Source organism: Saccostrea cucullata, unplaced genomic scaffold (assembly GCF_032062105.1).
Source record: "Saccostrea cucullata isolate Sc308-1 unplaced genomic scaffold, CSIRO_AGI_Scuc_v1 ctg3044, whole genome shotgun sequence".
Classification (NCBI taxonomy): domain Eukaryota; kingdom Metazoa; phylum Mollusca; class Bivalvia; order Ostreida; family Ostreidae; genus Saccostrea; species Saccostrea cuccullata.
The window spans coordinates 1-26,961 of record NW_026933653.1 but is presented as its reverse complement, the minus strand read 5'-3'; the positions used below and the strand labels follow the sequence as shown (position 1 = coordinate 26,961).

General features: G+C 34.3%; 2 protein-coding genes across 2 annotated transcripts in view; both read right to left on the bottom strand.

The window, feature by feature from the left end:
* The window catches only part of LOC134238800 (uncharacterized), a 45,906-nt gene extending 21,565 nt beyond the window's left edge, over window positions 1-24,341 (bottom strand). The window contains exons 1-4 of the mRNA XM_062720912.1: window positions 22,534-24,341; window positions 18,722-19,141; window positions 15,848-16,015; window positions 13,907-14,422 (exon numbers count right to left, since the gene is read on the bottom strand). Coding sequence (XP_062576896.1) covers window positions 13,907-14,422; window positions 15,848-16,015; window positions 18,722-19,082 — 1,045 coding nt within the window. The 5' untranslated portion in view covers window positions 19,083-19,141; window positions 22,534-24,341. The remainder of the gene's footprint in view (window positions 1-13,906; window positions 14,423-15,847; window positions 16,016-18,721; window positions 19,142-22,533) is intronic.
* Window positions 9,857-13,640, bottom strand: LOC134238799 (E3 SUMO-protein ligase ZBED1-like). Its single transcript, XM_062720911.1, has 4 exons — window positions 12,732-13,640; window positions 11,698-12,468; window positions 11,442-11,595; window positions 9,857-11,349 (listed from the first exon to the last, which is right to left on the bottom strand). Exons 1-4 carry the CDS (start codon window positions 13,331-13,333, stop codon window positions 10,825-10,827), a joined length of 2,052 nt encoding a protein of 683 aa, XP_062576895.1. The 5' UTR covers window positions 13,334-13,640; the 3' UTR covers window positions 9,857-10,824.
* Window positions 24,342-26,961: the final 2,620 nt, after the last annotated feature.

The window sequence follows — 26,961 nt, the reverse complement described above, 5'->3', positions numbered from 1 at the left end:
CGGTCACCCATCCAAGGCTTAAACAGGCTCGTCGTTGCTTAACTTGCCTGAAAGAGAGACTAAGAGAAAGACTCGACCGCATTGCTAGAAAAGTTAGCTCACCAGCGAGAAAGTACTACATGTAAGTTCCCAATACTAGTATACTGTCCTCTACAGATGTCAAACTCAAAAGTCGGAATTATCTTGTATAAGAAAAAAAGGTTTCTAGATAACTTGTCCTCTTTTATCCTTAGCAGTGGAACTTAAGGTGATGACCCTTTCTCAATTTTTTAAAATTTAAATAGATTAAATGTTTATGTTGTAAAACGTCCATCTCGAGAATTTTTTAACTCATAAGGAGACGCCGCCACTTGTCGATGCATGGAGAGCTGCAAATATTCCTATAGCCGGCACTTTAAGGCCTTTGTGCAGCGAGGGATCTTTTTCGTGACAGCACTTATACTGCGATCCGGGACTGCGGTTTATTCTGACTCATGCGAAGGACCGGTCTCCATGTAAATTTAACAAGAAGAATAAGACACAAAAGTAACGTACTTAACCCCCCCCCCCCTTTCAGAACACTTGGACTCCTTGTAAGTTGGTAAGGATGGTCAGATGTTCGAATATTTGATGTTAATGTAGTAACAGAGAATGGCCAGAGAATCATCCCGCTTCTGCACACAATGGAACTTCATTGTATGAGTGTTAAATGTTGGGAAGACTGGGATAGAATATATATTACTAATAAATGAGAAGCATTTTATTCGGAAGACAGACCAATGTGAAGAATTCGCATGTGTAACATGTTCTCTTTTCTATAATTTTTTTTTATGTGTTTAGTTTTCTATGAAGACGTTAATCGAATGTTGTACATTTGTGTCTGTATGGTTGGAGGACTTTAAAAGCTGCTTTAAATAGGCCCCTGACTTACACGTTTTTCTTTGTCTCTAAAATATATTTTCTTTGCTTTTGACTAACTGGTACATTTTCCAGTGGCGGATTTAAGGGGGGCGCACCCGGCGCCCCCCCCCCCTCAAATAGTCAAAGTTAGCGTAAATCACAGTTTCGTCTAGAAAATGTAAATATGTCTAATTGGTAGATCTCATTTTTACCCTATAAAATTTCTAAAATCCAGGAGCTTCCAGGGTCTTTGCCCCCTGAGCCCCCACCAGGGCTTTGCCCAGGACCCACTGGGGGCCTGAAGGCGGCCCCCAGACCCCTTGCCTAATGTTTGCGCCCCCTCTAACTCCAATTCCTGGATCCACGCCTGTTTTCAGTGGATCTTCATGATATATAAGTGTTGACCTGTGAAATTTGCTCATAAAAACCTGTTGTTTTGTTGTTTTTTTTTAAACCGTGACATGTATGTATTTCAAACTACAGATCGGATCGCATAACTGACTTAAATATATTGAGAAATTTTAAGTCTTAACTTTCACTTTCATATATCTATGCGTAAAACACAAGAGGATCGACTCTCATAATTCTGTTTGGCAATATTCTATATACATGTATTAATTACTTTAGACTACATGTACGTGATTGTACTGTAGAAAATATACATTTTTTTTAAAAAGCTGAATAATATGCCTTACCCTTTTTCTCAGTTTTTCAGGTCATGTTTTTTATTATTTATTTCATAATTTGAAATCTGAAAAGTACACACTTTAACTATTCATAAATTACAAATTTAACATGTATATAAATGTATCTAGTCTAAATCGCCTTAATACTTGTACTTTTATATTTATTCTTTCACTGCCCCCTCCCCCTTTCCTTCTAATATTTTTTACAAATTAGGACATAATTAAGCAAATTAAATGAATATGTAGTTGAGCATTTAGAAAAAAGGATAATTGGTACTCATTTTTTACATTGAAATACTATACTTTACAAAATCCTTACGGCGCGTTCATTGATAAAAGCGCAAGCCCCTGCCCCTTTATGCTGTCTGTTGGTCGCTGTTTTGAAGGCAAAGGTTGGACAAGTAATTAACATCAATTATCAAAAAATATAGATTAATGGGAGCTAAAATATTTTTTGTTGTTGCTAGTTTTGAAAGATTTGGGCTGAACTTAAGCGGTAAAATTCAAAGTGAATTTTTCTTTATAAAAGACCTTTCAATTATTTGTGATGTTTTCTCTAAGTCAACGAATCATAGGGCTATTTGAACTCCATTAACATATTTTTAATAAATATCAGAAAAGAATAAACTGAACTTTTTTTATTAAAATATATATATATATTTTACAACAAATGAAGCACATACATAAATCAAAACGGCATCTATATACCAAGTTATTGCGTATAAGTAGTTCATGTTTTTATTACGTCGCTGTAACGTCGACGTCGCTTCAAGAGAAAATTTTATAAAATACGACGTCAGCTGTAAAAATCATGTATAATTCGAATACCTGTAAATCCGTAACGGGGTAAGATACACCAGTAATATTTACAGTTTAAATTCGCCTAAGGATCTACATCATTTTTCAAGATAAAAAGTCCTTTTGAAAATTTTTGACAAAAGGGGGGTTTTTGCTTGGAACGGCTCATATAGTTTTACTCTGCATGGACTATTCTGATTGGGTGTGTGTCGGTGTGTGAGCTAATCGGCACAAGTTTTAGAAATTAAAACGTTTATATATAGGAAAGTTTAGTGACGCATACTAATCTTTTTTTTTCATTTATTTGACGACTTGCGAATAAAAAGAAGTCGCGTATGACTATTTGTTAACATTATAACAGGTTATGAATTTATCATGGATTTCAACACCAGTCCTGACCTGTACGTACCTGAACAAACTAACCAATTGACATTCTCGAATCTAATCTCTTTTAGTCCAATAAACACGAAAGAATGGCTTGAAATATTTGTTTGCAACTACATGGCTTTCTCAGAGACAATTTGCATTTGTTAAAAAAAAATTCTAATTATTCATTTTTTTCTCTCGTATTCTGAAAGCTCGGAATGTATATATTTTGGGGGCTCTGATAGATCTATCATTTGACATCATTAAAAAGGGGCTGGCCCCTCAAATTAGGGATCTAGCGACCTTGAAAGACCTTGAAAGTTATTGCTCTATAACTCAAAAACGGTAAATATTTCGATATGGTTATCGATATGAAATGGGTTCTTTAACATCTTATTGATCTCATGAAAACGTTATTTTGTTCGAGTCATGTGTTATTAAATGAGCAGAAAACTTTATAATCCATGTACAGGTAAGTGATTTTATACGGCAAGTGAAGAAGAATTCTATGTGCGTATGCGTATAACATGTATATAACTGAAATAAACTGGACAAGAATAATATTCCTATAGCTAAATTGAATGTTTGACTTTGTTTGAATAAGTTTTTAACGTAAAATTATGCACAATATTTGTGAAACATGTCAATAAATTATTTTTAGTTTAAAAGATACATTAGGAAATATATGTAAATTTTTGCGCTTTTAGGCATTCTCATTTTTGACCCCTATCTAGCACCGTTTAGAGGGCAGAAATCGAAAAAGAAAAAGCGATGTGCACAACTTCAATTCTTCTAGTATTTGAATTCAGTAGGATTTCTGCTCCAGCTTTTGTCGTTTCTGAGCCTTTGTCTGGAAACGAACAGTACCAAATTTTCATTTTCAAAGGGAAATAACTCGAAAGCGGAAGGGAATTTTTGAAAACATTCTAATTGAGTTTTGTAACGTTTAAGAACTCTGAAAATTTGAGCAAAATTCGTTAAGAAATGAGCAAGTTATGAGTTCTCAAAGTTGGCGTCTAGGAAAAAAAAAACAAAAAAAAAAAAAGAATAATAGGGAATAATCTTAACCATCAGAATCGGTAGAAGGTCTTCCGTCTGAGCAGAAGACCTTAATAAAGAAAGAAAGAAAGAAAATTGATCTATTCACAAATTTGTAATTTGAAGGCCACTATAAAATATGGTTGTTTATGTTGTCCGCTTGCAATATGCTACTGAAGTTTAAGGGCTCGGTTTTAGCATGCGGCTACATTACGTATATAGCGAAAGTTGGTCATTTTAGAATGGGGGAGATCTTCATCAGATAGCAAATAAATGGAATTACGTCTAAGAAGAAGAATAAAAATCTTGTCATCCGTCATTGCACAGATTTCTGCTGAGAAGAGAACATCAAAATTGTTGGAAATGTCTTCCCACCAGCAATTACGTAAATTGGATGTTAGCGAACAAGAGCAGGTAATGTGTATAAATATATCTAGATTTTGCCACAGAATCTACAGATGTCTGGAGCCTGATCAAAAGGACTGGATATGGGTTTACAAATAAATTTACACAACTGGATTTCATAAGAGTTGGAAGGAATTGTCCATATAAAAGAGGGGCTCTGATTCCGGGTTATAGACAGGAAAGACTGAAAATCAAAGTCGTTCAGCATTCTATTGTTCCGTTGTGTGGTATGTTGTTTTGATACTGAAGATCTGACAATCTTTTTCCAGGTATGTTTCTGTGGAAATAAGCCATTTGTGAGCCAGGTGCGCAGATATTCGGTAAGATCATAAGAAGATACCAGAAGTCTCTGTCGAGACTGTAGCTCTACTGGTTTGTACTTATCAAAAACCATTGCACTATTTTATGTATCTTTGTGTAGTCTACTTGTGTGCCAACTTATTTTGAAATCAGACAAAAACTGTAGAAGGAGTAGCGTTTTTAAAGAATTCCACAGAAAATTCTATTTTGAGTAACCATAGCAATACCGTTCATCGAAATCAAAAACCGATGCACTATTCTATGTATCTTAGTGTAGTCTACTTGTGTACCAAGTTATACTGAAATCAGACCAAAACTGTAGAAGGAGTAGCGTTTTAAAGGAATTTTACAGAAAATTCTATTTTTAGTAACCATGGCAACACTGTTCATCTAAATCAAAAACGATGCACTATTCTATGTATCTTAGTGTAGTCTACTTGTGTACCAAGTTATACTGAAATCAGACAAAAACTGTAGAAGGAGTAGCGTTTTTAAGGAATTTTACAGAAAATTCTATTTTTAGTAACCATGGCAACACCGTTTATCGAAATCAAAAACCGATGCACTATTCTATGTATCTTAGTGTAGTCTACTTGTCTGCCAAGTTATATTGAAATCAGACAAAAACTGTAGAAGGAGTAGCGTTTTTAAGGAATTTCACAGAAATTTCTATTTTTAGTTACCATGGCAACACCGTTTATCGAAATCAAAAACCGATGCACTATTCTATGTATCTTAGTGTAGTCTACTTGTGTGCCAAGTTATATTGAAATCAGACCAAAACTGTAGAAGGAGTAGCGTTTTAAAGGAATTTCACAGAAAATTCTATTTTTAGTAACCATGGCAACACCGTTCATCGAAATCAAAAACCGATGGACTATTCTATGTATCTAAGTGTAGTCTACCTGTGTACCAAGTTATATTGAAATCAGACAAAAACTTTAGAAGGAGTAGTGTTTTTAAGGAATTTTACAGAAAATTCTATTTTTAGTAACCATGGCAACACCGTTCATCGAAATCAAAAACCGATGCACTATTCTATGTATCTTAGTGTAGTCTACTTGTGTGCCAAGTTATACTGAAATCAGACAAAAACTGTAGAAGGAGTAGCGTTTTAAAGGAATTTCACAGAAAATTCTATTTTTAGTAACCATGGCAACACCGTTCATCAAAATCAAAAACCGATGCATTATTCTATGTATCTTAGTGTAGTCTACTTGTGTGCCAAGTTATATTGAAATCAGACCAAAACTGTAGAAGGAGTAGCGTTTTTAAGGAATTTCACAGAAAATTCTATTTTTAGTAACCATGGCAACACCGTTCATCGAAATCAAAAACCGATGCACTATTCTATGTATCTTAGTGTAGTCTACTTGTGTGCCAAGTTTTACTGAAATCAAACTAAAATTGTAGGAGGAGTAGCATTTTGAAAAATTGTTTACAGACGGACAGACAGACAGACGGACGGACGCCGGACGCATTACTATCGCATAAGCTCTTCTGGTCTCTGACCAGTAGAGCTAAAAACTGAGATAATATCGGGTATGAAACCAAGTTGTTTGGTTGATATGTTTTCCAAAAATGAATATAACTGTGTCAAAAATACTTTTTTAGGAAGAGAACGATGATCCATGCGGCAAACTCGCCCGAGAAAAAGCAGTTTACGGACATCTATTTCGGATTTGATAGGTAGAACATTGCAAAGACTTTCACATATGTCAGATCGTGTCTTTGTGGGGAGATTCTGAGCATTTTTACAAATGTAATGTTGAAAAACATTTAGGCGTTGGTAATCAGTTATAGAAAGGTTGTTCCATAGTTCGCATCCATAGAGGACTGTGGGTAGCACAACTGTCTTATACAGATGAGATAAAGTGAGCGAATTAAGATAGATCGATCTAATATCGTTCAGCGCATAATATGACTTTTGTCCTTTGCGACACGCTGAAAGAATCCTGAGTGAAAGGTTAAGTTTGTCGTAAATGATGATCCCCAGATGATTATAAGTTAGGGAACAAGGGATTGGGATATCACCCAGTTTCCAAATGCAAGCTGAATTCTTATTTGGAGCCTTTGGTAAGCATTTGTAGTATGCATGATTTTTGAGCACTGAAGGAAAAACGCCATTTTTTAGAATATTTGTGTGATATATTAAGCATATTTTGTAAAGAAGCTGGGGTTATTCCAATGCATGCAATATCATCTGCTAATGTAGGACAATTACTAGTTATTCCAAGGATGCCTGTATTTATACTAGATTTTTCGAGGTTGACAACAAGTTCGTAAATGTACACAAGATATAGGAAAGATGAAAAAACTCCACCTTGTCGTACTCCTTGTAAAACTGGAAACCATTTAGATTGTTTTTGGTTAACAAAGATTGCACTAGATGTATCGTATGACAGTCATTCATGATCGGCCAAAGTTTACCCGAAATACCTAGTTCGTACAATTTAACGAGGAGGCCATGTCTCCAAACCGTGTCGAAAGCTTTCAAAAATAGTAGAATCTGTTTTATTATAACTATCTAAAATGCTCATATAGACATTGCTGCCTTGCACAATATTATGAAAATGGTTTTTTGTGTATTGAACGATGCAGTCAAGCAACCCAGTTGTTTTTGAAACCGTTGTTGTTGTTTGCAGGGAAAATGGTCAGGGTTGATGATAAGATCTCGAATTCTTGAGTGTATTACATTTTCAAAGATTTTCAGGTAGCATGATAGTAAAGCAACAGAACTATAACTAGTGCATGATGTTTTCGGTTTATTTTACCTCCTTTAAATAGAGGCACGATGAATCCTTATTTCCAGATTTCTGGTATTTTTCCAAGGTGTATGATGATTTAAGGAGTTTCACGATACATTGAGTCACATGATCGCTTCCGAACATTAGATGCTCATAGGTAATAAGGTCTGGTCCGGGAGCTTTACGGCGCTTAAGATTTTTAAATATTTCTGATATTTCCGCGGTAGAAGTTGGGCCGCCTGGAATGTCATCGAGTGATTGTAGACACTGTTTTTTGATGGTAGAGTATCTTAACTCCATTTGAGAGTAAAAGCTTTCATCAAAAGACGATTCTTTAGATGGAGTATAAATGTTTTCAAAATGGGTGGCAAATGCATGCTTGACACCTGATAGATCGCGATAAGATACTCCGTTTGATAAAATTTCTGGGTATGTGCGAGAGGTTTTAACCTTCTGTCTTTTTACTAGCTTCCAGAACAAGCGTATATCACATTCTGCCGCTTCATCGAGATCTTTATAAACGTTTCGCATAAAATTTTCATATTGAATAGTGTGTGCGTCTGAAAATTTTCTTTTAGCGCGTTTGTAATTTCGATATAAGTCATGTATCATGCCTCTTGGCCTTCCCTCATTTATCCATATGCGTCGGAGATTACGTTCAGTCGAATGCCGTCGTCCACCTTGGTTGTGTATGGGGATTAAACCCTGCCTGAGGAATGCATTTATTTGACGCATTGATAATAATGTTGCAAAGTTCTTGATAAAAGCAGTTCATATCGGCAACTGAACATATTTCAGACTCTAGCATTGCTCTTTATTGTAAAAGGACAAATATTTTGATACCCATTATGAAACAAAAAGAATCTTAACTGAATATGCTATTCTAAATAAAGTTTTTGTAAACGTAACAAAGTAATTCTTACCGTACACAAGGATTTTCACTAAATTTTAGACACAGAAACCGTAAAAATTCATTACATCATTCTTAATGCCGAACTGAACGGTTTGAAATAGCGATGTGATATAAACATGATAAAAGCCTTTTAAAAAGATCCAAAAATACAATTATTTATATTTTGATTAATAAATGACTTTTGAAACGTACAACAAAATAAATACTTTTACAAGTCCACACAAATTTTGTGAACAATAAAGTAGGGATGTCAACGAATAATCGAGTACTCGACTATCGTTCGATCATACCGACTATCGACTAAAATTTCTTTAGTCGGTTATTCGTTAAAAATGTGTTTTATCAAAGTAATTTTGAATTCAAGGCAATAAACTTATATTTGCCCATTTCATTTATTTAACAGTTCAATATTTTCATATGTAAAATTAAGGGTATGGTATTACTGTTCAAAGGATATTATTTGTACGTCGATGTATGTTCGGCAAACATGTCTTCAAAATCTACAGTTTTGGTATACCGGTAGATTCAAACACGTAAACAGTGTATGTGAAACAGAACTGTATTCTGCAGTTTAACATCAAACATGATGTATCATATACCGAATCAGTCAAACATATACACAGTCTTCAAGTGAAACTTTCCTAAAGTAAAGTTCTCCGCAAAATTGACAAAAAACAGATTGAGAAAGAAAATCAAACGTTTATTAATAATTAATGATTGTCTACCTCTTACTGTTTTAAATGGAGAGGGCATTTGTTTAGTTTTGAAGATTCAAACTAAGATCTGACGTGATACAATTATATTCAGAAAGAATATTAATTAAACGGCTATTACAAAATTGTAAAAACATGTAAATTGGGGTCAGGTATGAGAGTAATTAAACCGTGTTTTCTTTTTCTGATATTAATTTCACACAATCATTGATTGTTTGCACAAAATTTCATAATTAAGATTTATTCCAAGCTCTCGCTCTCTCTTTGTTTTTGTAAGAGACAGGCTTTAATTGTTTACCTGTCAAAGATCATTGACGGACACGTAGAAATTGGCTTCAATTATGGGGTATACATGTACTACCGTTATGTAAAGAAAGGACAAATACGAGCGTTTGCAGATATTATGCATTTAGATAAAATGTGTAGCTAATAAATTAATTTTGAAATTAAATACATTTGATACATATCGATGAACAGTTTCTATAATTGTACTATGTACATGTTTACAATTCAGAAATTCGATGCATAATGGTGATAGCGTAGATTTAAAATTGTAAACTATACTCTGTAAAAGACAAACAATGAAAATGATATGAAAAATAATTAAATTTAAACGAATATTCGACTATCGTTCGACTAAAGCATCCGACTATTCGACTAAGCTGTCCGAGTAAAATTGACATCCCTACTGAATAAAGCTTTAATAATTTCCCACAAAATCGTAAGCGGTGATAGCCTAACGGTTAAGGCATTCGCCATCTCTTTCAAAGGTCATGGATTCGCGCCCTGTTTCTGGTGATTTTTTTTTTTTTTCTTTTTTTAATTTTGTTCTTTTTTCCTTATTTTTACCAAATCGATGTGTGTGAACTGTACATTTATAACTTTGATAATAAATCACTATAAGAATAATTTTTCACCCATAAAAACAGTATTATCGACTGCGTAATGGTGGCTTAATGGTGACTTAATGGTAGCTTAATGATAGCTTAATGAAGTTTAAGCACCTATACGTTTGGCTTAATGGTGACTTAAAAGTCGAAAAGCTACCATTAAGGACCTGTAAGCCACCATTAAGCTACCATTAAGTTACCATTAAGCTACATTTAAGCACCCATTAAGGACTTTGAGATGGCTTAATGGTTTAATGGTAACTTAATGGTGGTGTTAATGTAACTTAAAGGTGCTTAATGGTGACATAAAGACAACCATTAAACCATCATTGAGGACTAATTTTGAATCCTTTGTTTCTTGGAACTCGACTTTTATTGATTTGTTTATGCAAGTGACCTTTAAATTGAACTAAAATTATTAAATACAAGTTGTTCCAGAAAACTCATGAAACCCGTAAATGGTGAGATATTGAATGGGGTAACTAAAAATCTAAATGCCTAATCCTCTCTTAGTTTTCTCAATAACTAAATTCAGATAAGAATAAAGGAGAGCAAAATAAGTGGAATTGGTTATTCAATAGGTCTGTTACAGATTTTTTTGAGATTCCATTTTATTCTAGATTTAAGTTTCAATTGCATCAGTTCCAATATGGGGTCCAATTTTTCAACAGGGGATATAGATGAAAAAAGCACATGCGTATTCAAATATGGTTAGGCCTGAGTATCGCCAGCTACCTCGCGATACGATACGTATCACGATACACTAGTGCAATACAGTATGTATCGCGATACAGTTGTTAACAAATAAAATGAGCTTTACAAACATGCATTACATATAATTGTTCTGTTTCCTTATTGTTTCTCTCTTTTATATGTTAAATAAAACTCAATGACTGTTCAAACAAGTTTATTAAGACAAAAATAAACTGTAAAAATGTTACTGTTAATACTGTAATATTAATGACTATTGACTACTGACTAGAACAGGTTACAAAAATACTAATAGTCAATGAGGCATAGTTTACCTCATGTCAAGAACTAAATCATAATGACTAGATTCACTAATCACTAGAACAAGTTATAGAACAATTACAGATTTTTCTTCAAGAAAATCATCATGTCTACATATTCCGGTTTTAAAGTGGCTCTCTGTGCAGATATTATGTCACCCGCACTTGAGAACACCCTCTCAGACGGAACAGATGTCGCCGGAATTCCTAAGTACAGTTTGGCCAGATGGGATAGAAATGGATAAAAGATCTCGTGTTCTTTCCACCAATTAAGGGGATTGCCGGTCAAACTTAATGGTTTCTCCTTCTGATATTGAATAATTTCGAGATTTACTTTTTCTAAGGGTGATTTCTTAGGTAAAACTTCAACTTTTTGAATAAAAACATCCCCCAGCAAATCATCCAGAGCTGACTTCTTTTTAGGTGGTGATTTTTCTGCTGTTATATCACTATCAGCAGCTGCTGCAGTAGATGTATGTGTATCAGGTAGTGCTGGAAGAGGTGGGACAAGACTTGGTAATGTATGTTGCATTGGCATTGGATCAGCTCTTCCTGGCTGTGGCTCAACTGTCAAGGATTCAGGCTCCTGTTTAATCATCTGTGTCTGCAAAAAGTGATGCTTTATTTATATATAGGTATCTTAATGAATTCCATAAAAGTGTAATAGATTGTTGTTTTGCAACAACAAAAAAATACCTGAAAGCTTCCATCTAGGGGGGCTTTACTAATGGCTAATGTGGTAAGTCGGAGCATGATCTGGTTTTTTTCATTTTCATCCAAAAAGGGCAAATCTTTAAATCGTGGATCTATTACTGTTGCAATCTGGAGAACTTCTCTGTCCTCTGTGTACCTGAAAAACATAAACACTATAGCTTATCTAATACATGTGTATCTTAACAATATTGAAAAAAGTTGAAACATTATTTAACTCATCATACTCAGTTTAGTTTACCTCTTTTCAAGGTCTTCCCTCATTGTTGTTTTTAGATTCCGGGTAAGTGTTGAATCCCCATCATCAGGTTTGAAGTTTTGAAGAAGTTTAGATAGAAGAGGAAGAATAACTGACAGAGTTGGACCTTGTTCTGTGCACATCATCTGTATTGCTGACTTTAAGGGAGCCATAGTTTTCATGACATCCTCTGCATTTGTAATATCACTGTCTGATAATAAAGCAAGGTCATTCTCTCTTTTTCTTAAATCCTTTAGGGACTGAAAAGCTGCAAATATAGCTGGTTGTTGTTCAAGGAAACGCTCTATCATGTCATAGGCCGAGTTCCATCGTGTACAAACATCAATTTTCAATTTATGATTGGGAAGTGATAGCAACTTTTGATTTCTCACCAGGGTAGTTGCTGCTACTGATGATTTGTGGAAAAAAACCACAATTCTTCGGATTTTAGCTAACAACACTGAAACTTGCTTCACTTTCAAACCTCTTTGGGCAGCTAAATTGAGTGTATGTGCAAAGCATCTTACAAATGGGGAAAGCTTGCTTTCCTTGGCTGCTACCACCATGTTGGCAGCATTGTCGGAAACTAGAGCAGGGGCTTTGGAAGTTAAATTCCACTCAGCAACAGCATTCAACAAAACCTGGGCAATGTTTACTCCAGTATGGTTTTCCTCCATGATACGTGTCTGTAGGACAAAGCTTTGCATATTCCAATCAGAATCAATGAACTGGGTTGTAATAGTAACATAAGACTGGGTTGCTCTTGATGTCCAGCTGAAAAAAAGATTAAAACAAATGATATTCTGCTTGTAGCCACAGTATGAATATTGAATAAATGTCAGTTTTATTTCATATTTTCTTTTTACTTTCATAAAACCTATCTTGAGTATATTACATTAAAATTTTCAACGAAAAAAATCACGGTTTATTTATTAATTTTTTTGGCTTAAATGTTTATTTTTTTGGTCACAAAAACATCACCAAAAAATGAAAAATGTTTGTTCAAATTGATTGATAAAATTTAGTATAAAACTTACCCGTCGGTTGTCAGTGCAACAAACTGGGCATCACCAAGCTTTGCAGCAACCTTTTCCTTCCCAGCAGAATACATACTCGGAAGTAGTGTCTCTGAAAAATATTGTCTGGAAGGCAACTTATATTTCGGCTCTAACAGTTTCACAAGCGAAACAAAACTTGGACTTTCGACGATTCTAAAGGGTCGCATGTCTTGAACTATAAAGTTCATTATGGCTAAGTTTATTAACTCTTTTTTCTCTCCAGAAAGCTTGACAACTTTGAAGTGCTCTAATCTGGTTTGATTGTCCGTACTTTTCTGTAATATGTTTCGGTTTGGGACTGGCTCCGATGATTTTTGCTTTCCATTGTTGTTGTTTATGTCCTGTGGATTCACACCATGGTGCCTTCGTAAATGAGTGAACATATTTGTCGTATTACCGCTGTACGGCAATATAATATAACACTCGCGACATACGACCTTCTTGCTGTCAGATTTAAGAAACCCAAATGATTTGCATACCGCTGATTTAAATATTGCGGGAGGGTTTACGATATCCACTTTAGATTCGTCCAAAGCAGGGACATCGAGTCCCGCCATTTTGTTGGGTACGTTTAAATTCATTAAGTCGTACGTAGAATAATAAGGTTATTAAAATAAGTGAAGTATGATTTATTCGTGTCGTATCGCGATACACACCTCGCGATACGATACGCGTATCGTGAGTCCCCACGATCAATACGATCGATGTATCGCTGTATCGTTACACCTCTAAATATGGTACATGTATATTCAAACAATCAATCATTGTCTCCCTTTTTCCTTATTTGTGGAAAAGAACTCTTCTCTTTTCTTTCATGTAAGACACTGAATCTTAATTAATAAATGTTGACTTTTCAAAACAAGAGGCACATAGGCAACATCGCTCATTTGAGCACTGCTTCCAGGCTTCATGATTTGAACAAACTTGAATTTACACAACCATAATAAATGCTTTGATAAGACAGACAATATGAAATGACTTTTGTCTAAATCTATGATTAACTCAAGTTCTGAAAGTATTGTGTTTGCTAACTCTTCAAATCCCGAGTTTTTTTTTAATTAATTTATATTAAAAAGAAATATCATTTGGGACAATATCATAAGTGTTTTGATGAGACATATAATATCATATGCATAAATCTATGATTAACTCACGGTCTGAAAGTATTGCGTCCATAAACTCGTTATGTCCTGGTGTTGCATAATGTATGGCGTCTATACCAAATCTTCTTACGAATACCTCTTTTGTTCCTTTTGGTAGGTACATACATCGTTCTGTACTCTGTCTCAAGTATCCCAGTGGCCGCACGTATTCAATGAGCGAGTCCATTGAGGAAAAATTTAGATAGTTTTCATAATCCTCCTTCCTTTGTAAGCAATTCAAAACAAAGTAGCCCATCACCTGGTGTCGGACCTCCTCTGATAAAAAGGAAACTATATTGTTCTCTTTATCTACAGTTAACAATTCATCACGGTGTTCCAATTCCTTTAAGAGTACCAAATCTTCTTCAACCCTCTCCTCCTTAACATCTTGCAATGCTTCGAATGTTTGTTGAATATTTTTTCGTTTTTCCTCGCATTGTTCACTTTTACAAATGGAATATCTTTCTGACATAAGTATGGATATCAATATACTCCATTTTTTCTTTGACAAATGCATTTCCTTTAACTCTGCAAAAAATTTAATAAAAAGACATTATTAAAAAACACGCATGTACATGTATAGTGACATGAATGGATACACATTATGTATTACAAATAGTTTGTTCCACAAATGACCTACATGTAAATTTTTTTGAGTTTTGATGTAAAAATGTTTAAATATGTCTTTGCATTGTAAATAAGATTTCATCATTGGTTAACTTTTTTTTTAAAATTTATAAATGAATTAGGATAGGTTTAAAAGAAACACCATTGGCCATAGATCACCTGCATATTTTCAAATGATTTAACTCTTTGAGAAACAAGAGCGATTATTTATTAATCTATCACTGGGGGGTTTTTAGAGACATTTTATACAACATTCTTTTTTGTTGCTGTTTATAGTAAGCAAAGTTTATCATTATATAGTGTACTTTTCTCAGATCATTTTTATACATGTACAATATATGTATTTAGAGATGGTGCCGTATAGATTTAACACAAATGCCGGTACTACATAGATAGTAAATGCAAAGAAAAGTAAAATTTCATATTCATTATGATTTTGTAATTAGCATTTACAAGATATGTTATCTCTCTGTTTTACTATCTTTCCTTCTGTCTCTTTCTCTATTTTTCCGTCTCTCCCGTTTATGTTTCCGTTGATTTTTTTTTACATGCTTGAAGATATTGCCACGAATTTTGGTGTGCGAGCTCGAACATATATACATGTATCTTTATGCATTTTAAATTAGGTATGCATTTCTCTCTCCTCAAATAATTTTAACACAAATACGATTTTTTTTATTGAAGTAGAATATAATGGTCGGTAGAGGGCTCGTGTTGCTAATATACTCTCTAAATGTATATTAAAGAAAAGTAAGGTGGTCATTTTTCACTAAATGTCCAGTTTAATAAAAAAAAAAGTAATGTTTGGTCAAATTTAACATAATCAGATTTAGAACAATTAATTACTAATTCTTAATTTTTTTTCTCTGAATTAGTTATAATATATATTCAACATTAAATAATGTTATTCCAAACAATTAATTAAAAGTTAATTTATAAGATATTGCAAATTTAGAAGAAATATAATGTTTTTCTAATACAAACGTTTGTCTTTGTAATTATGAAAAGGGAAATAATTTTCTTTTTCAACTTGGAAAAATAGGAAATTGGGCTAAAATTACCGCTAAAATTGATCAATGCGGCCGTTTTTGAATTGATGCTGCGGTGCCTGAGAAACTATTTATTAATTTTTTTTTGCCAAAAGCTTTTGATAAATGTTCGAAATGAGCTCGAACGTTTGGTTGGCAAATCATCAAGTCATGTATGCCGCTTTAAGAAACAATAAAAAATGGCTTTTGGTCAAGCTTGTTTAAATCTATATAATATAAGCAGTCAAGTCATCAAGCAACAAATATATAAATCGTCATATTCATAGAGAATACTCACCATTTTTTATATCCGAAAGGACGGTAAAAGCAGAATAAAAGTTTTTAACTTTCTCATCAGGAATTTGGTTTGACAATGTTATAGGGTCTGTATTTCTTGCTTTGCCCCAAAACTTTACAAACATATCGCACTCCTTCTTGTCATTTATGAGACACGCAGGAACTTCATCTACATATAAAACAAAAATGTACATTCTTTGCTAGTACCATTGTTAATTAAAGTAGGATATTTCTACCAGAGAAAATTGAAATAGACATTGAATGAATTTCATAATTAAAGGGGGAGCTTTTCTGTAGATTATACAATTTTTCAATTCTTCGATTTTTCGCAATATCGAAATTCAGGCCCAGAAATCGTACGTGAGTGACATGGGACTCCTGTTTTGTAAATATATGAATGAACCAAAAAGTACCGGATTAAAGAAACTATAAAATCAAAATTGTGAATATCTAATATAGCTTCTATGACACCTATATAATTATCAATGGCCAGAAATAATGTTTTGTCAAAATCTTTTTTTAAACGTTTTATTGACTTAATTATAATACACAATGAAGGCCAGGGTGTAGATTTGTCCCTAAGATATTTTCTATTACAAAGAGTTTTTCCGGAATCACACGCAGAAGGTTAATTTTTTAAGTGCATCATTGGTGCCGTATCAACTGTTTCTAAGATTGAACAAGAGGCCCATGGGCCTTATAGGTCACCTGAGCATTATGCAACAACTTTCCAGTGATTTAATTTGATTCATGTTTTAAGCCAGATGCTATGGCGTTCACAATTTTGAAAGAGGCACCACTGATCATCATAACAATACACATAGCAGTTGCTAAGTTTGTTTACTTTATACCCATAGGCAGAGTGGGGGAACAAAAAATGCATTTCAAGTAATCAGTAATATTCAGCAATAATCTGTAATGCCCCTATCACACATGAACCCCTGACCCTTAGGCCTAGATCCACACATTGCACAATTTTTGAAATGGCACCCTTGCTTTTCAAAAATATTTGATTAATACCAAGGAGCAAATCTTATACAATTCATCCAGTTTCAGTATATAAGTACATCCCCCTATGGTACCCCTGACCCTGGGGCCTTGAAATTCACAATTCTGGAAGATTAGGGTCCTTGCTCATCATAACAACATAGGTAGTTCATATGTTTAATACCCAAGAGCAGAGAAGAAAATTTTCAAAGATTTAATGTATTTTCACTATATAATCAATAGATCCCCACCCTATCACTAGAACCCCTGACCCTAGGGCCATAAAATTAAAATTTTGGAAGAGGTATTCTTGCTCATCATAACTATGTACTTAGTTTATTTAATTCTTAGGAGCAGAATAGAAATTTTTCAAGGAATTCATGTATTTTCACTATATAATCAATAGAGCCCCGCCCTAACACCAGAACCCCTGACCCTGGGGCCATAAAATTCACAATTTTGGTAGAGGCACTTTTGGTCATCATAACTATGCACTTAGTTAGTTTATTTAATACCCAGGAGCAGAGAAGAAGATTTTCAAAGAATTCATGTATTTTCACTATATAATCAATAGAGCCCTGCCCTGACACCAGAACCCCTTACCCTGGGGCCATAAAATTCACAATTTTGGTAGAGGCAATCTTGCTCATCATAACTATGCACTTGGTTCTTAGTTTATTAAATGCCCAGGAGCAGAGAAGAAGATTTTAAAAGAAATAATGCATTTTCACTATATACTTATTTAGCCCCTCCCTAGCACTAGAACCTCTGACCCTGGGGCCATAAATTTCACAATTTTGGTAGAGGACTCAATGCTTTTTACAATCATGCAGTTTGACTGCTTGATGTCCAGGAGTAAAGAAGAAGATTTTTAAAGATTGCATTAATTTTAGTGGTTTTTGCCCCACCCCTCAAGCCCCAGGGGGCAGGGACCATGAAATTCACAATTTTTGTTCCCCTTCACCCATAGATGCTTTGTGCCAAATTTGGTTGAAATTGGTTCAGTGGTTGCAGAGAAGAAGCTGAAAATGTTCAAATGTTAACGGACGACGCACACCGCACGACGATGGACGAAAACAGATATACTCAAACGAAAACAGTTTACTCAGGTGACCTAAAAAGAGAGTTAGTAACAGAAAATAAATTAAAGTAGAATCTTGATCGTCTTCCGTATACAAATGGTATGTATAGTAAAAGTCCATTAATTATGTCTAAAAAGTTAACTTGTGGATCAGGTTTATTAAACAGAACAAATCTGTATGGGAGTACTTTGTTTGACTGACTGTTTCATATTTTTTTATTTGCGTGAAGTATTAATATGCATGGTAATATTTAAATCGTTCTTCCGAATCAAAACCTGAATCGAATAATTATGCTGCCCAATTAAGTCTACTCGATCGTGTGGGTTACATGTACTACATGTTTATGTAATACGAGATCAAAACTGTTGAAGTTGAAGCGTTTTAAAAGAATTCTGTAGAATTTTCTTTAATCGCGAAAAGGTGGTAAAAAATAAAAAAAAAATTAATAGAGATTCATTTATTGTAGTTTAGTTTACTTGTTAATGTTTATACAGTTTTATAAAATCTTACATTCACTGTAGGAGGAGCAGAGTATGAAATATTATTCACACATAAGAAAGAGGGACCCCCTACTGCGTATATTTAACCAACAAAAATCAACACTGCTTATGTTCTCAGTGTACAAAAATGTACATAATAATGATTCATGTATATAGCATTTGAATAATTACGGAATCAAGATTTAATTAACGTTGAAAGAAAATGATATAACATATTTTTTTTCTATAAAAGGATATATTTAGAAAATAAATTAGAATTATATAACAAGGATATGATTTATCAAAAATACATGTATGTACATGTACCTTTTACAGAGTCGGGTAACCTGTTTCTGCGACCCTCTACAATCAGTCTCATCGTTGTTATAGGACCGATGTCTTCTGATTCCCTGGAACCATCTCCATGACGACAGTACACATCAGCATATGTTTCTATGGATTCATCTGAGGCTACCTGTATGAAGAAGTCCTTGTCTATCTCACTCTGCAGGCAGTCTTCTCTGAAGTATTTCATTATCATAGATCGTTTATCATATAGGATGCGCTTTTTGTGGTCACTGAAAGGCAACACCAGTCCTTTGTTCTCCAGCTCCTTCACTCTCTTCCAGACATCAATGTCACCCATAGAGACGTCGCCATCTTTTATGATAAATATGTAGTTACCCATACATAGGAACAATGTGTAGAGAACGACACACTGATCTTTTGTTAAATCTGATAACGGATCTGTTGGGTACATAAAACAAATTTATTTTGATAAGGTTGTAATGATACATAGTGTCATAAATTGCAAACGTTGTAAAATACATTGTAAACTAGTGCTAATTGTAACGGGGACCATTACAGATGTTCCCCAAATGCTCCCCAACTCCCTTTTGGTGCCATATTCCCTGGAAGCTTCATGAAATAAGACACACTCGATGCATTTGAGACTTTAACAACGTTTACCCAGAAGTGTACAAAGTTCATTCAAATTTTAGCATTGCACGCGTGCGCATGTGAATGCATGTGTGTAATGACCATATCATCTTGTCTACACAATCTATATATTTTAATATACTAAATATTAAAGTATTTAATCCAAAAGTATTAAAAAAGATGCGCTCATTCAAGTGTTTTTTGGATTTTGCTCATTTCACGTGCACGCATGTGCATACTTGAGCATGGTGACCATACCTTCTTGTAGATGTCCGTTACATCTATCTATGTTCTAAATCCCACCCCGTTTGGTTGAAAACCAAGGGAGTTATAGCTGTTTAAAGTTTCAGCCAATCAGATTGCAGCGCACGTACATGCACGTGTATGCATGTGCATGGTGACCATATTTTCTTGTAGTAGACCAGTATATCTATCTATGTTCCAAATCCGATCCTGTTCGGTTGAAAATCAAAGGAGTTATAGCTATTTAAAGTTTCAGCCAATCAGATTGCAGCGCACGTGCATGCACGTGTTTTCATGATAATTGCTATATATCATGTTGTAGGATATTGTAATGCATGGCTATGTTCAAAATTTCAAAGGATTTCGTCAATAAACAAGAAAGATATTGAGACTTTAGTTTCAGCCAATCAGAGCAAAGCGCACGTTCATGCGCGTGAGATCTTGCTATTTTGACCATGTCATATTGTCTATGCTACTAATATATCCTTATGTTATAAGTTTTAAAGCATTTCATCAAAAATTTAAAAAGTTACGCCTATATCAATTAAATCGGTCATTTCACATGTTGCACGTGCACGCTCTTGCAAGCACGTGCGCGCAAAATGACCTTCGTTCCGCAAATCTACATAACATGTCTACTGACCCTAAAAACATTTCACCTTAGTCGGATGTATAGTTTACGAGATCATTCCCGGACAAAAAAGGACCCAGGAAGAAGAAGAAGAAGAAAAATAATAATAACTAGAAACGATCTCGTTGCTAGCAACGAGAGGTCTTCCGTCCGATTCAGGAAAAAAAATCTCGTATAATCGAGCTGAAAAGTGATTCAAGATTTTGGTCGCAAAGAGGATTGAACCCATGTCGCCTTTTTCTGTTTTATCCCCAAGGCGCAAACCATAAAGGTTTTGGGAGTACTGCTCTAAATATACTTGTGTGTATACTTTTGCAACAGTACACCTGTCTAAGAATCATAAAAGGCGGGTCACTATTAATAATTTGCGCCAAACGCCACGAGTAAATATTCGCGCATTTTCATACATTTTATTTGCTAAAAACTCGACTCTGCAGAACCAGAGAAGGTTTTCTACAGGTCCATTCCCCATCACGGGTATGACCTTAACTGCACATTGGCACCATGTGTACTATCCGCGCAGCCTATTTATGAGAAAATGAAATGAATATTTTTTAGTGTTTAAGAAAACGTTGAACCTACGCTTGCGAAAGTTCTAAGACATTCAAAGATATTTAATTTCTTCTTTATCAAATCTAGAAACTGATTATACGTTAAATCAGCAAATAGGGACCTTTACTTATGCCATGAATATCACAAAAAAAGATTCAAAATTTTGGTCGCAAAGAGGATTGAACCCATGTCGCCTTTTTCTGTTTTATCCCCAACGCGCAAACCATTAAGCTTTTGGGAGTACTGCTCTAAATATACTTGTGTGTATACTTTTGCAACAGTACACCTGTCTAAGAATCATAAAAGGCGGGTCACTATTAATAATTTGCGCCAAACGCCAGGAGTAAATATTCGCGCATTTTCTTTGAACTTATCTATTAAATTGGTGTGATAGCTGCAATGAAATAAAATAAATAAAACGTTCTCTTCGCCTTTATTTTATTTCGACGTTTAAAAAGTCTTTGTACACATTACATATATCGTATCTTGCCCAGTTACACTTAAGTAGTGAAACGGAAATTAAGTGTTAAGATCGACACTGAATTGCAACGTACTACTACGTGAAAGTCCAAGTAGTTTTGTTTACATTTCATGCATTCGTATGTCAGAATGGTTTAATCAAACGCTCAGCTGCCTCCATAAACCCCAATTGCGAAATGGCGGAATTGACAAAGACAGCCGCCATCTGGGGCCCGCTTCAGATTTTCAAATATTAATATCTAGAATTCAGATAAGCCAATTTTCAAACAACTTAGATAGTAATAATCTAATAGTTAAGATGAATACTTTTGATCAATAATGTATAACAAAGAATTGATCATTAGAGAGTTATAGATAAAAGACTTTTGGCCCCTCTTGGCCCCTAATTTGAAGGGTCAGCCCTATTTTTTTTATATCAAATGAAAGGTCTTGCGATATTGAACATTTTGTCTGCAATATGTTTTAACAAATTATGAACAGGAGTGAAGATATGAGACAAAATGCGTCAAATTTTGTGAGATATTTCTGAGACATTTTTTCGGCCCTACCGAACTTCGGTGCCTTTTGCGCTAGAAAGATTTGGAGATCCAATTACAACTCACCAAACCTTCCTCTATTTTCCCTGAAAATCTCAAGTCCATATCTTAAGTCGTTTCGGAGGAGTTTCCCGGACAAGCCGACCCTCTGAAAATCAGAAAATCGTCCATATCTCAGGACCGGAAGTGAGATAATCAAAAAGGAAAAAAACCTATCAAGATCAATTGAATATCTTTCAGATCTGAAAGTTTGGTAGAAATCGGACGAGCCATCTCTGAGAAATTGCTTGCACAAAATCGGTTGGAAGAATAATAATAATAATAGGGAAAAAGAAACCGAACGAAAACAAGAAGGTCTTCCGTTGGAGACGGAAGACCTTAATAATAATAAGAAACAGAGTAAAAACAATATGTTCCCCAACTTCGTTTGGGGAACATAATAAAAAGCAGTGTACTTTAAATGCTTACAATTTAGAACGTGTTCTACTTTATCACCGAAAGAGTTTGAACATATCTATATTCAAATGTAAATAGTTCACATGGAATATCAAAGCATTAACAAAATATACAAATACACATGTTCTCTTCAGTGATTTAGTCAATCAAGGTATTGATATCTCGATTCCGTACATTAAAAGACGTTATTTGAATTTGATTTTTTTGTCTATCGATATAAACTTTATTGAGCAGCTAAAACGTACAACTGTATTTGTATGAACGACTCAAACATCCATTGATATCCTTACTTCTACATTTACCTTTTTTGTTTCCAGAATTCAGACTTCCACTTTCATCCCCACACAAATCCTGATTATTTACTGAAGTACAGAGAGAGTCTGTGTCTTCATCTGTCTTTGGATGTTTTGCTAGGTTGCACTGCAATGAGAAAATTAAAATATTTGTATGTGTGTAAATAGAAAATTATTTTAGCATGTAATTATTATTTATTGAAAGACGTTAAAACAAAATAACTAAGTTGTTTCATAGTGATAAGTAAGTCGTTTTAACGATATAATAACACCCTATAATGAGTTAAATATTTTTTTTTTATTTCGCAGATTTGGGCCTATCTGGTATTCGTGCATAACTTCAACGGTATATGCAAACATAGTACATGCGTTATCGCACCTCAGATGTTTAAGAGATCCGTGCTTGCTCTGCTCTTACTTTGTTTTGTTTTTGGAATATGCTTTGAATACTGTTCGTTATCTCCATAGCCTTTACTGCAAATGCGATTTATATTTAAAATCCCTATATAATGTTCAATGTGAGCGTAAATTTGATAAATTACTTATAAAGCCCCAGTCACACTGTCACGAATTTAGATCACGGTAAGCTACGATTTGGGGATCCGTGAAAATTCTTAGACATCCGCAGTCAGTCCGTTATTACTAGTATTACTGTGGTGAACCCTGTTAACTCGGATTACTCCTGAATGATCCTGTTAATTGCTACGACTGTTTTGAACTGTTCAAAACAGTCGTTGAAAACAGCGATGAAACTTCATTTCTTGCATGTTGTAGTTACCCCGTACTGTATGCCTACCGAGTGACCACCGTATAAACTTTCGTTATGTTTCGGGGTCATCCGTGACATGTAAGTCTAAGCTTACTCAAGGATTTCGACGTCTGCAATAGGGAAAATATACGAAAATACAAGATAATCTGTAACTAACCGTAAACCCCACACATTTTGTCTCGGTTGTAGTAAGAAAGCGACAAGGAAACAGTACAGTGACTCACGAATAATGGAAATGAACCATTTTTTGTAATTACGGCAGCGGTAAGGGTTCTGACATCTTATCACGTGTTTTAGCGGGAATTTTCCGATTGGAACCGATAGCTTACGATCTTTGAGTAATTTATTTCACATTTTTGACACAATTTTTGCTTTTTCTTCTTATCTGTTGTTCATGGCTGTACACCTGACCAAGAGCACAGGATTGGCTTCTAAATCTAAACGGAATTTATATAGAATAAGATAGAACTGAACTATAAATCATTTCATTCAATGGATCTTCTGTAAAACTTCGTGGGTTAAATTCTGTTTTAAAGATATTCGAGGAAATTTTGTTCGTTTGTTGTTTAGCGCCACTCTCGAGAATCTTACACTCATATGGAGATATGCGGGTAAATAATTGAAAATCTGGAAGTATGCTCGGTACTCCACATTATTGAGCAGTGAGGATCTTTTTTGCACTTGCACCTACTGCGACACGGGACCTCGGGTAATACGGTCTCATCGGTCCAGTCCACATCGGGATTCGAATTTGTGACATAAAGATCAATTACATGTACTTACTAAATACTCAAGAGTAAACACGAATACCACTGCACCAAGCGGGCGACTTCTAAGGAATTGTTTACTAAGTTTAAGTTTAATGAATATGTCTCAAATGGTAGAATTCTATTCATTTATTTTGCATACCAAGATACTTACTGTTCTCATCGATATGATTGGCAACTCTCGTCAATAAAATTAAAAGCATGAATTGATTAGATAAGTAATTAAATTTAAGAATGAAAGGACAATTTTTTACTTCAAAGATTATTTTATTTGAATCAGTAAAAACACATATAAATACAGTTTTCGGGATCAACTGTATTAAACTTTTATTTTCAATTGTTATTTTTTACTTTTAATTTTAATTAACTATTTTTTAAATGTGTAACAATGATAATCTAGGATAAAAAAAAAAGAACATGTGCAATGTGAAGATCTGGAAGGTAATCGGTGTGTGTATGTTTGATTTCACATATTTACTATAACATGTACATTATTTCAACAAACAATACTGACACCTGAAAATCTTGCTCTAGAGTGACCCATTTTTATGCGACAGACCAAACTGGTGTTGTAGAGCGATACTTAAGGTCATACGCAACGTAGTTTAAACTTGAATGGGTTCTTCTATGGAGCTGAAGAGTTCGACTAATTGGAGGACTTGTGTGCAATACTTTTAATGTCTATTAATGGATTTCTACACCTCTTCTAAAACAATTGGTGATGAAAAGAAATCTGGGATTTATGTTTTGTTGTTTTTGACATTTTCTTTGAAAAAATAAAAATTTTTCATAATTTGACATCTTTTCAAAACCCCTGGAACCGCATGTTGATTTTTTGTCTAAGAACATGTAATGGTATTATAAGTTAAAATTTAGAATATCTTGAAAATATATTAGTAGGTAAGGTACTTTGCATATGTCCTTAACCATAGTCAGACTTCCCCTTTGAAGTCTTTTGTAGAGTGACACTTCCCACGGTCAAGAATAAAACAGCGAAAATGGAATTTAACTAGAAAACTGACCAGTCAGCAAGGGCCCCGCTATGGGGTAGAATTAATAGGGTGCAGCTTACGGAATGATTAAAAAATGTACGGAGAATAAGCAACAGCAACTGTATTCTTAAAATTTCAAGATAATTCCTGAATATTCTTAAAATTTCAAGATAATTCCTGAATATTCAAAAATCTGAAAATAATATCCTTGTATTTACATTAGGCAGTAAAGAACAACTTAACATTGAATGTATATTTAAACAATTATGAAGCTTGTGTTATGTAAAATGCCAGCCTTCAATGAATGCAAATATCATGAAGGCTTGACCTTAACTTCAAACAAACAGCAGTTGCAGACAAAGATTTACATTAATCTTAAAGTGAAAGATAAAAAAAAGCCTACTAAATTTTCTGCAGCAGGCTAGATAATTAATCCCAAGGGATTAATTGTACCTTTCTCATCATTTTCTTCTAAAGTTACAATAAGAACTTTTTCAGTATTAATGATAGAATGGGGTTTTTATATAACTATCCTAAAATTAATACTGTAAATTGTTTTAATTCCACGGTGTTAAAATTTCACGATATCTCAAAAAGTACCATTTGCGATGGTTTTAATTTCACGCTGCAAGAAGTTAATTCAAAATTTCCTATAAGGAATTTAACAGTATTAAAATCTAATAATAACATTCACGATGGGTTTAATTTCGCGGAAAATTAATAAATCGCGAACATAGCGAAATTAAAACCATCGTGAATATTTGCCAATCTACAGTAATATTCTTGCATTAACATAAAGTGAAAAAAGTAAATTAAAAAAATCTTCTTTAATCTATTTCTTGTTATTAGAATTCAATGAAATCAAAACTATTAAACAAAAATAAATTATAAAAATTTATATTTAAATCCACATTTCAGAGTGTTCATAGAATTCAAAATTGACTTAACTTCAAAACAAACTTCATTTGCAGACAGAGGTGGTAATTCATCTCAATTTGACAGATAAAGATAATGCTCTGGATTTTCTTCTGGAGGAAAGCTAATTAAAATAGAGTAAATAGAATAATTAAAATAAATTAAAATGAGGAAAGGGACTCATAGCAGCATTCAGTTTACAATGGGAACATCTTCAGCAGTTATCTCTCTTTGCCAATGCTTTCGTATATAAAGTTAAGGAATCTACCCCATCACCCCAGCTCCAAACCAGGGGACATACAGAACCAAACTTAGCATCAAAATATGTATTTCTGCCCACTGAACTACCATACCAAATTTGTACTTGATTGGGCAACCATAAAAAAAAATTGCTCATTCATTCTTATGCATAGTTATGGAATCTACCCCACCACCCCACCTCCAAACCAGAAGACATAGAGAACCAAACTTAGCATCAAAATATGTATTTCTGCCTACTGAACTACCATACCAAATTTGAACTTGATTGGGCAACCATAAAAAAAGTTATTAGAAAAAAACAGAAAGTTTGTGGACGGAAGAGTGACAGACGGACAGACAGACAGACGGACGGACAGAGTGATTACTATAGGGCACCCGCAAATTCTTGCGGGGCCCTAACGAGAAGAGTCCCACTTTAGACCATATCCTCTGTAAGGAAAATTGATCTAGATTTAGCACCCTCCAAAGGGGATAATAACACTCGGTACGTACGACTCTTAAGTGAATATCCATTTCCTGTTCTTATTACGGTTTGAGACTTTTGAGTGAGTTATGTCTCTGATGGAGACGTGTAACTACAGAGCGAGATATTCCCCTTTATATGGTGGAAGGCTTACTCCAGAGCGAGACTTCCGGTGGAAGTTTCACTTTGAAGGGGAGTTTCACTCTACAACATCAGGATTCGATCGCAGACCCTCCTAAATCTGCTCCATCAACTATCTTGACCATAGCA

Bases quoted from the DNA above. Each gene is read 5' to 3' on its own strand.
- LOC134238799 (XM_062720911.1), bottom strand. From the start codon at position 13,333: ATGAATTTAAACGTACCCAACAAAATGGCGGGACTCGATGTCCCTGCT. The intron at 12,469-12,731 runs GTAAGTTTTATA...TCTTTTTTTCAG, and splicing joins GTTGCACTGACAACCGACGG to CTGGACATCAAGAGCAACCC. The intron at 11,350-11,441 runs GTATTTTTTTGT...CACTTTTTGCAG, and splicing joins CCCTAGATGGAAGCTTTCAG to ACACAGATGATTAAACAGGA.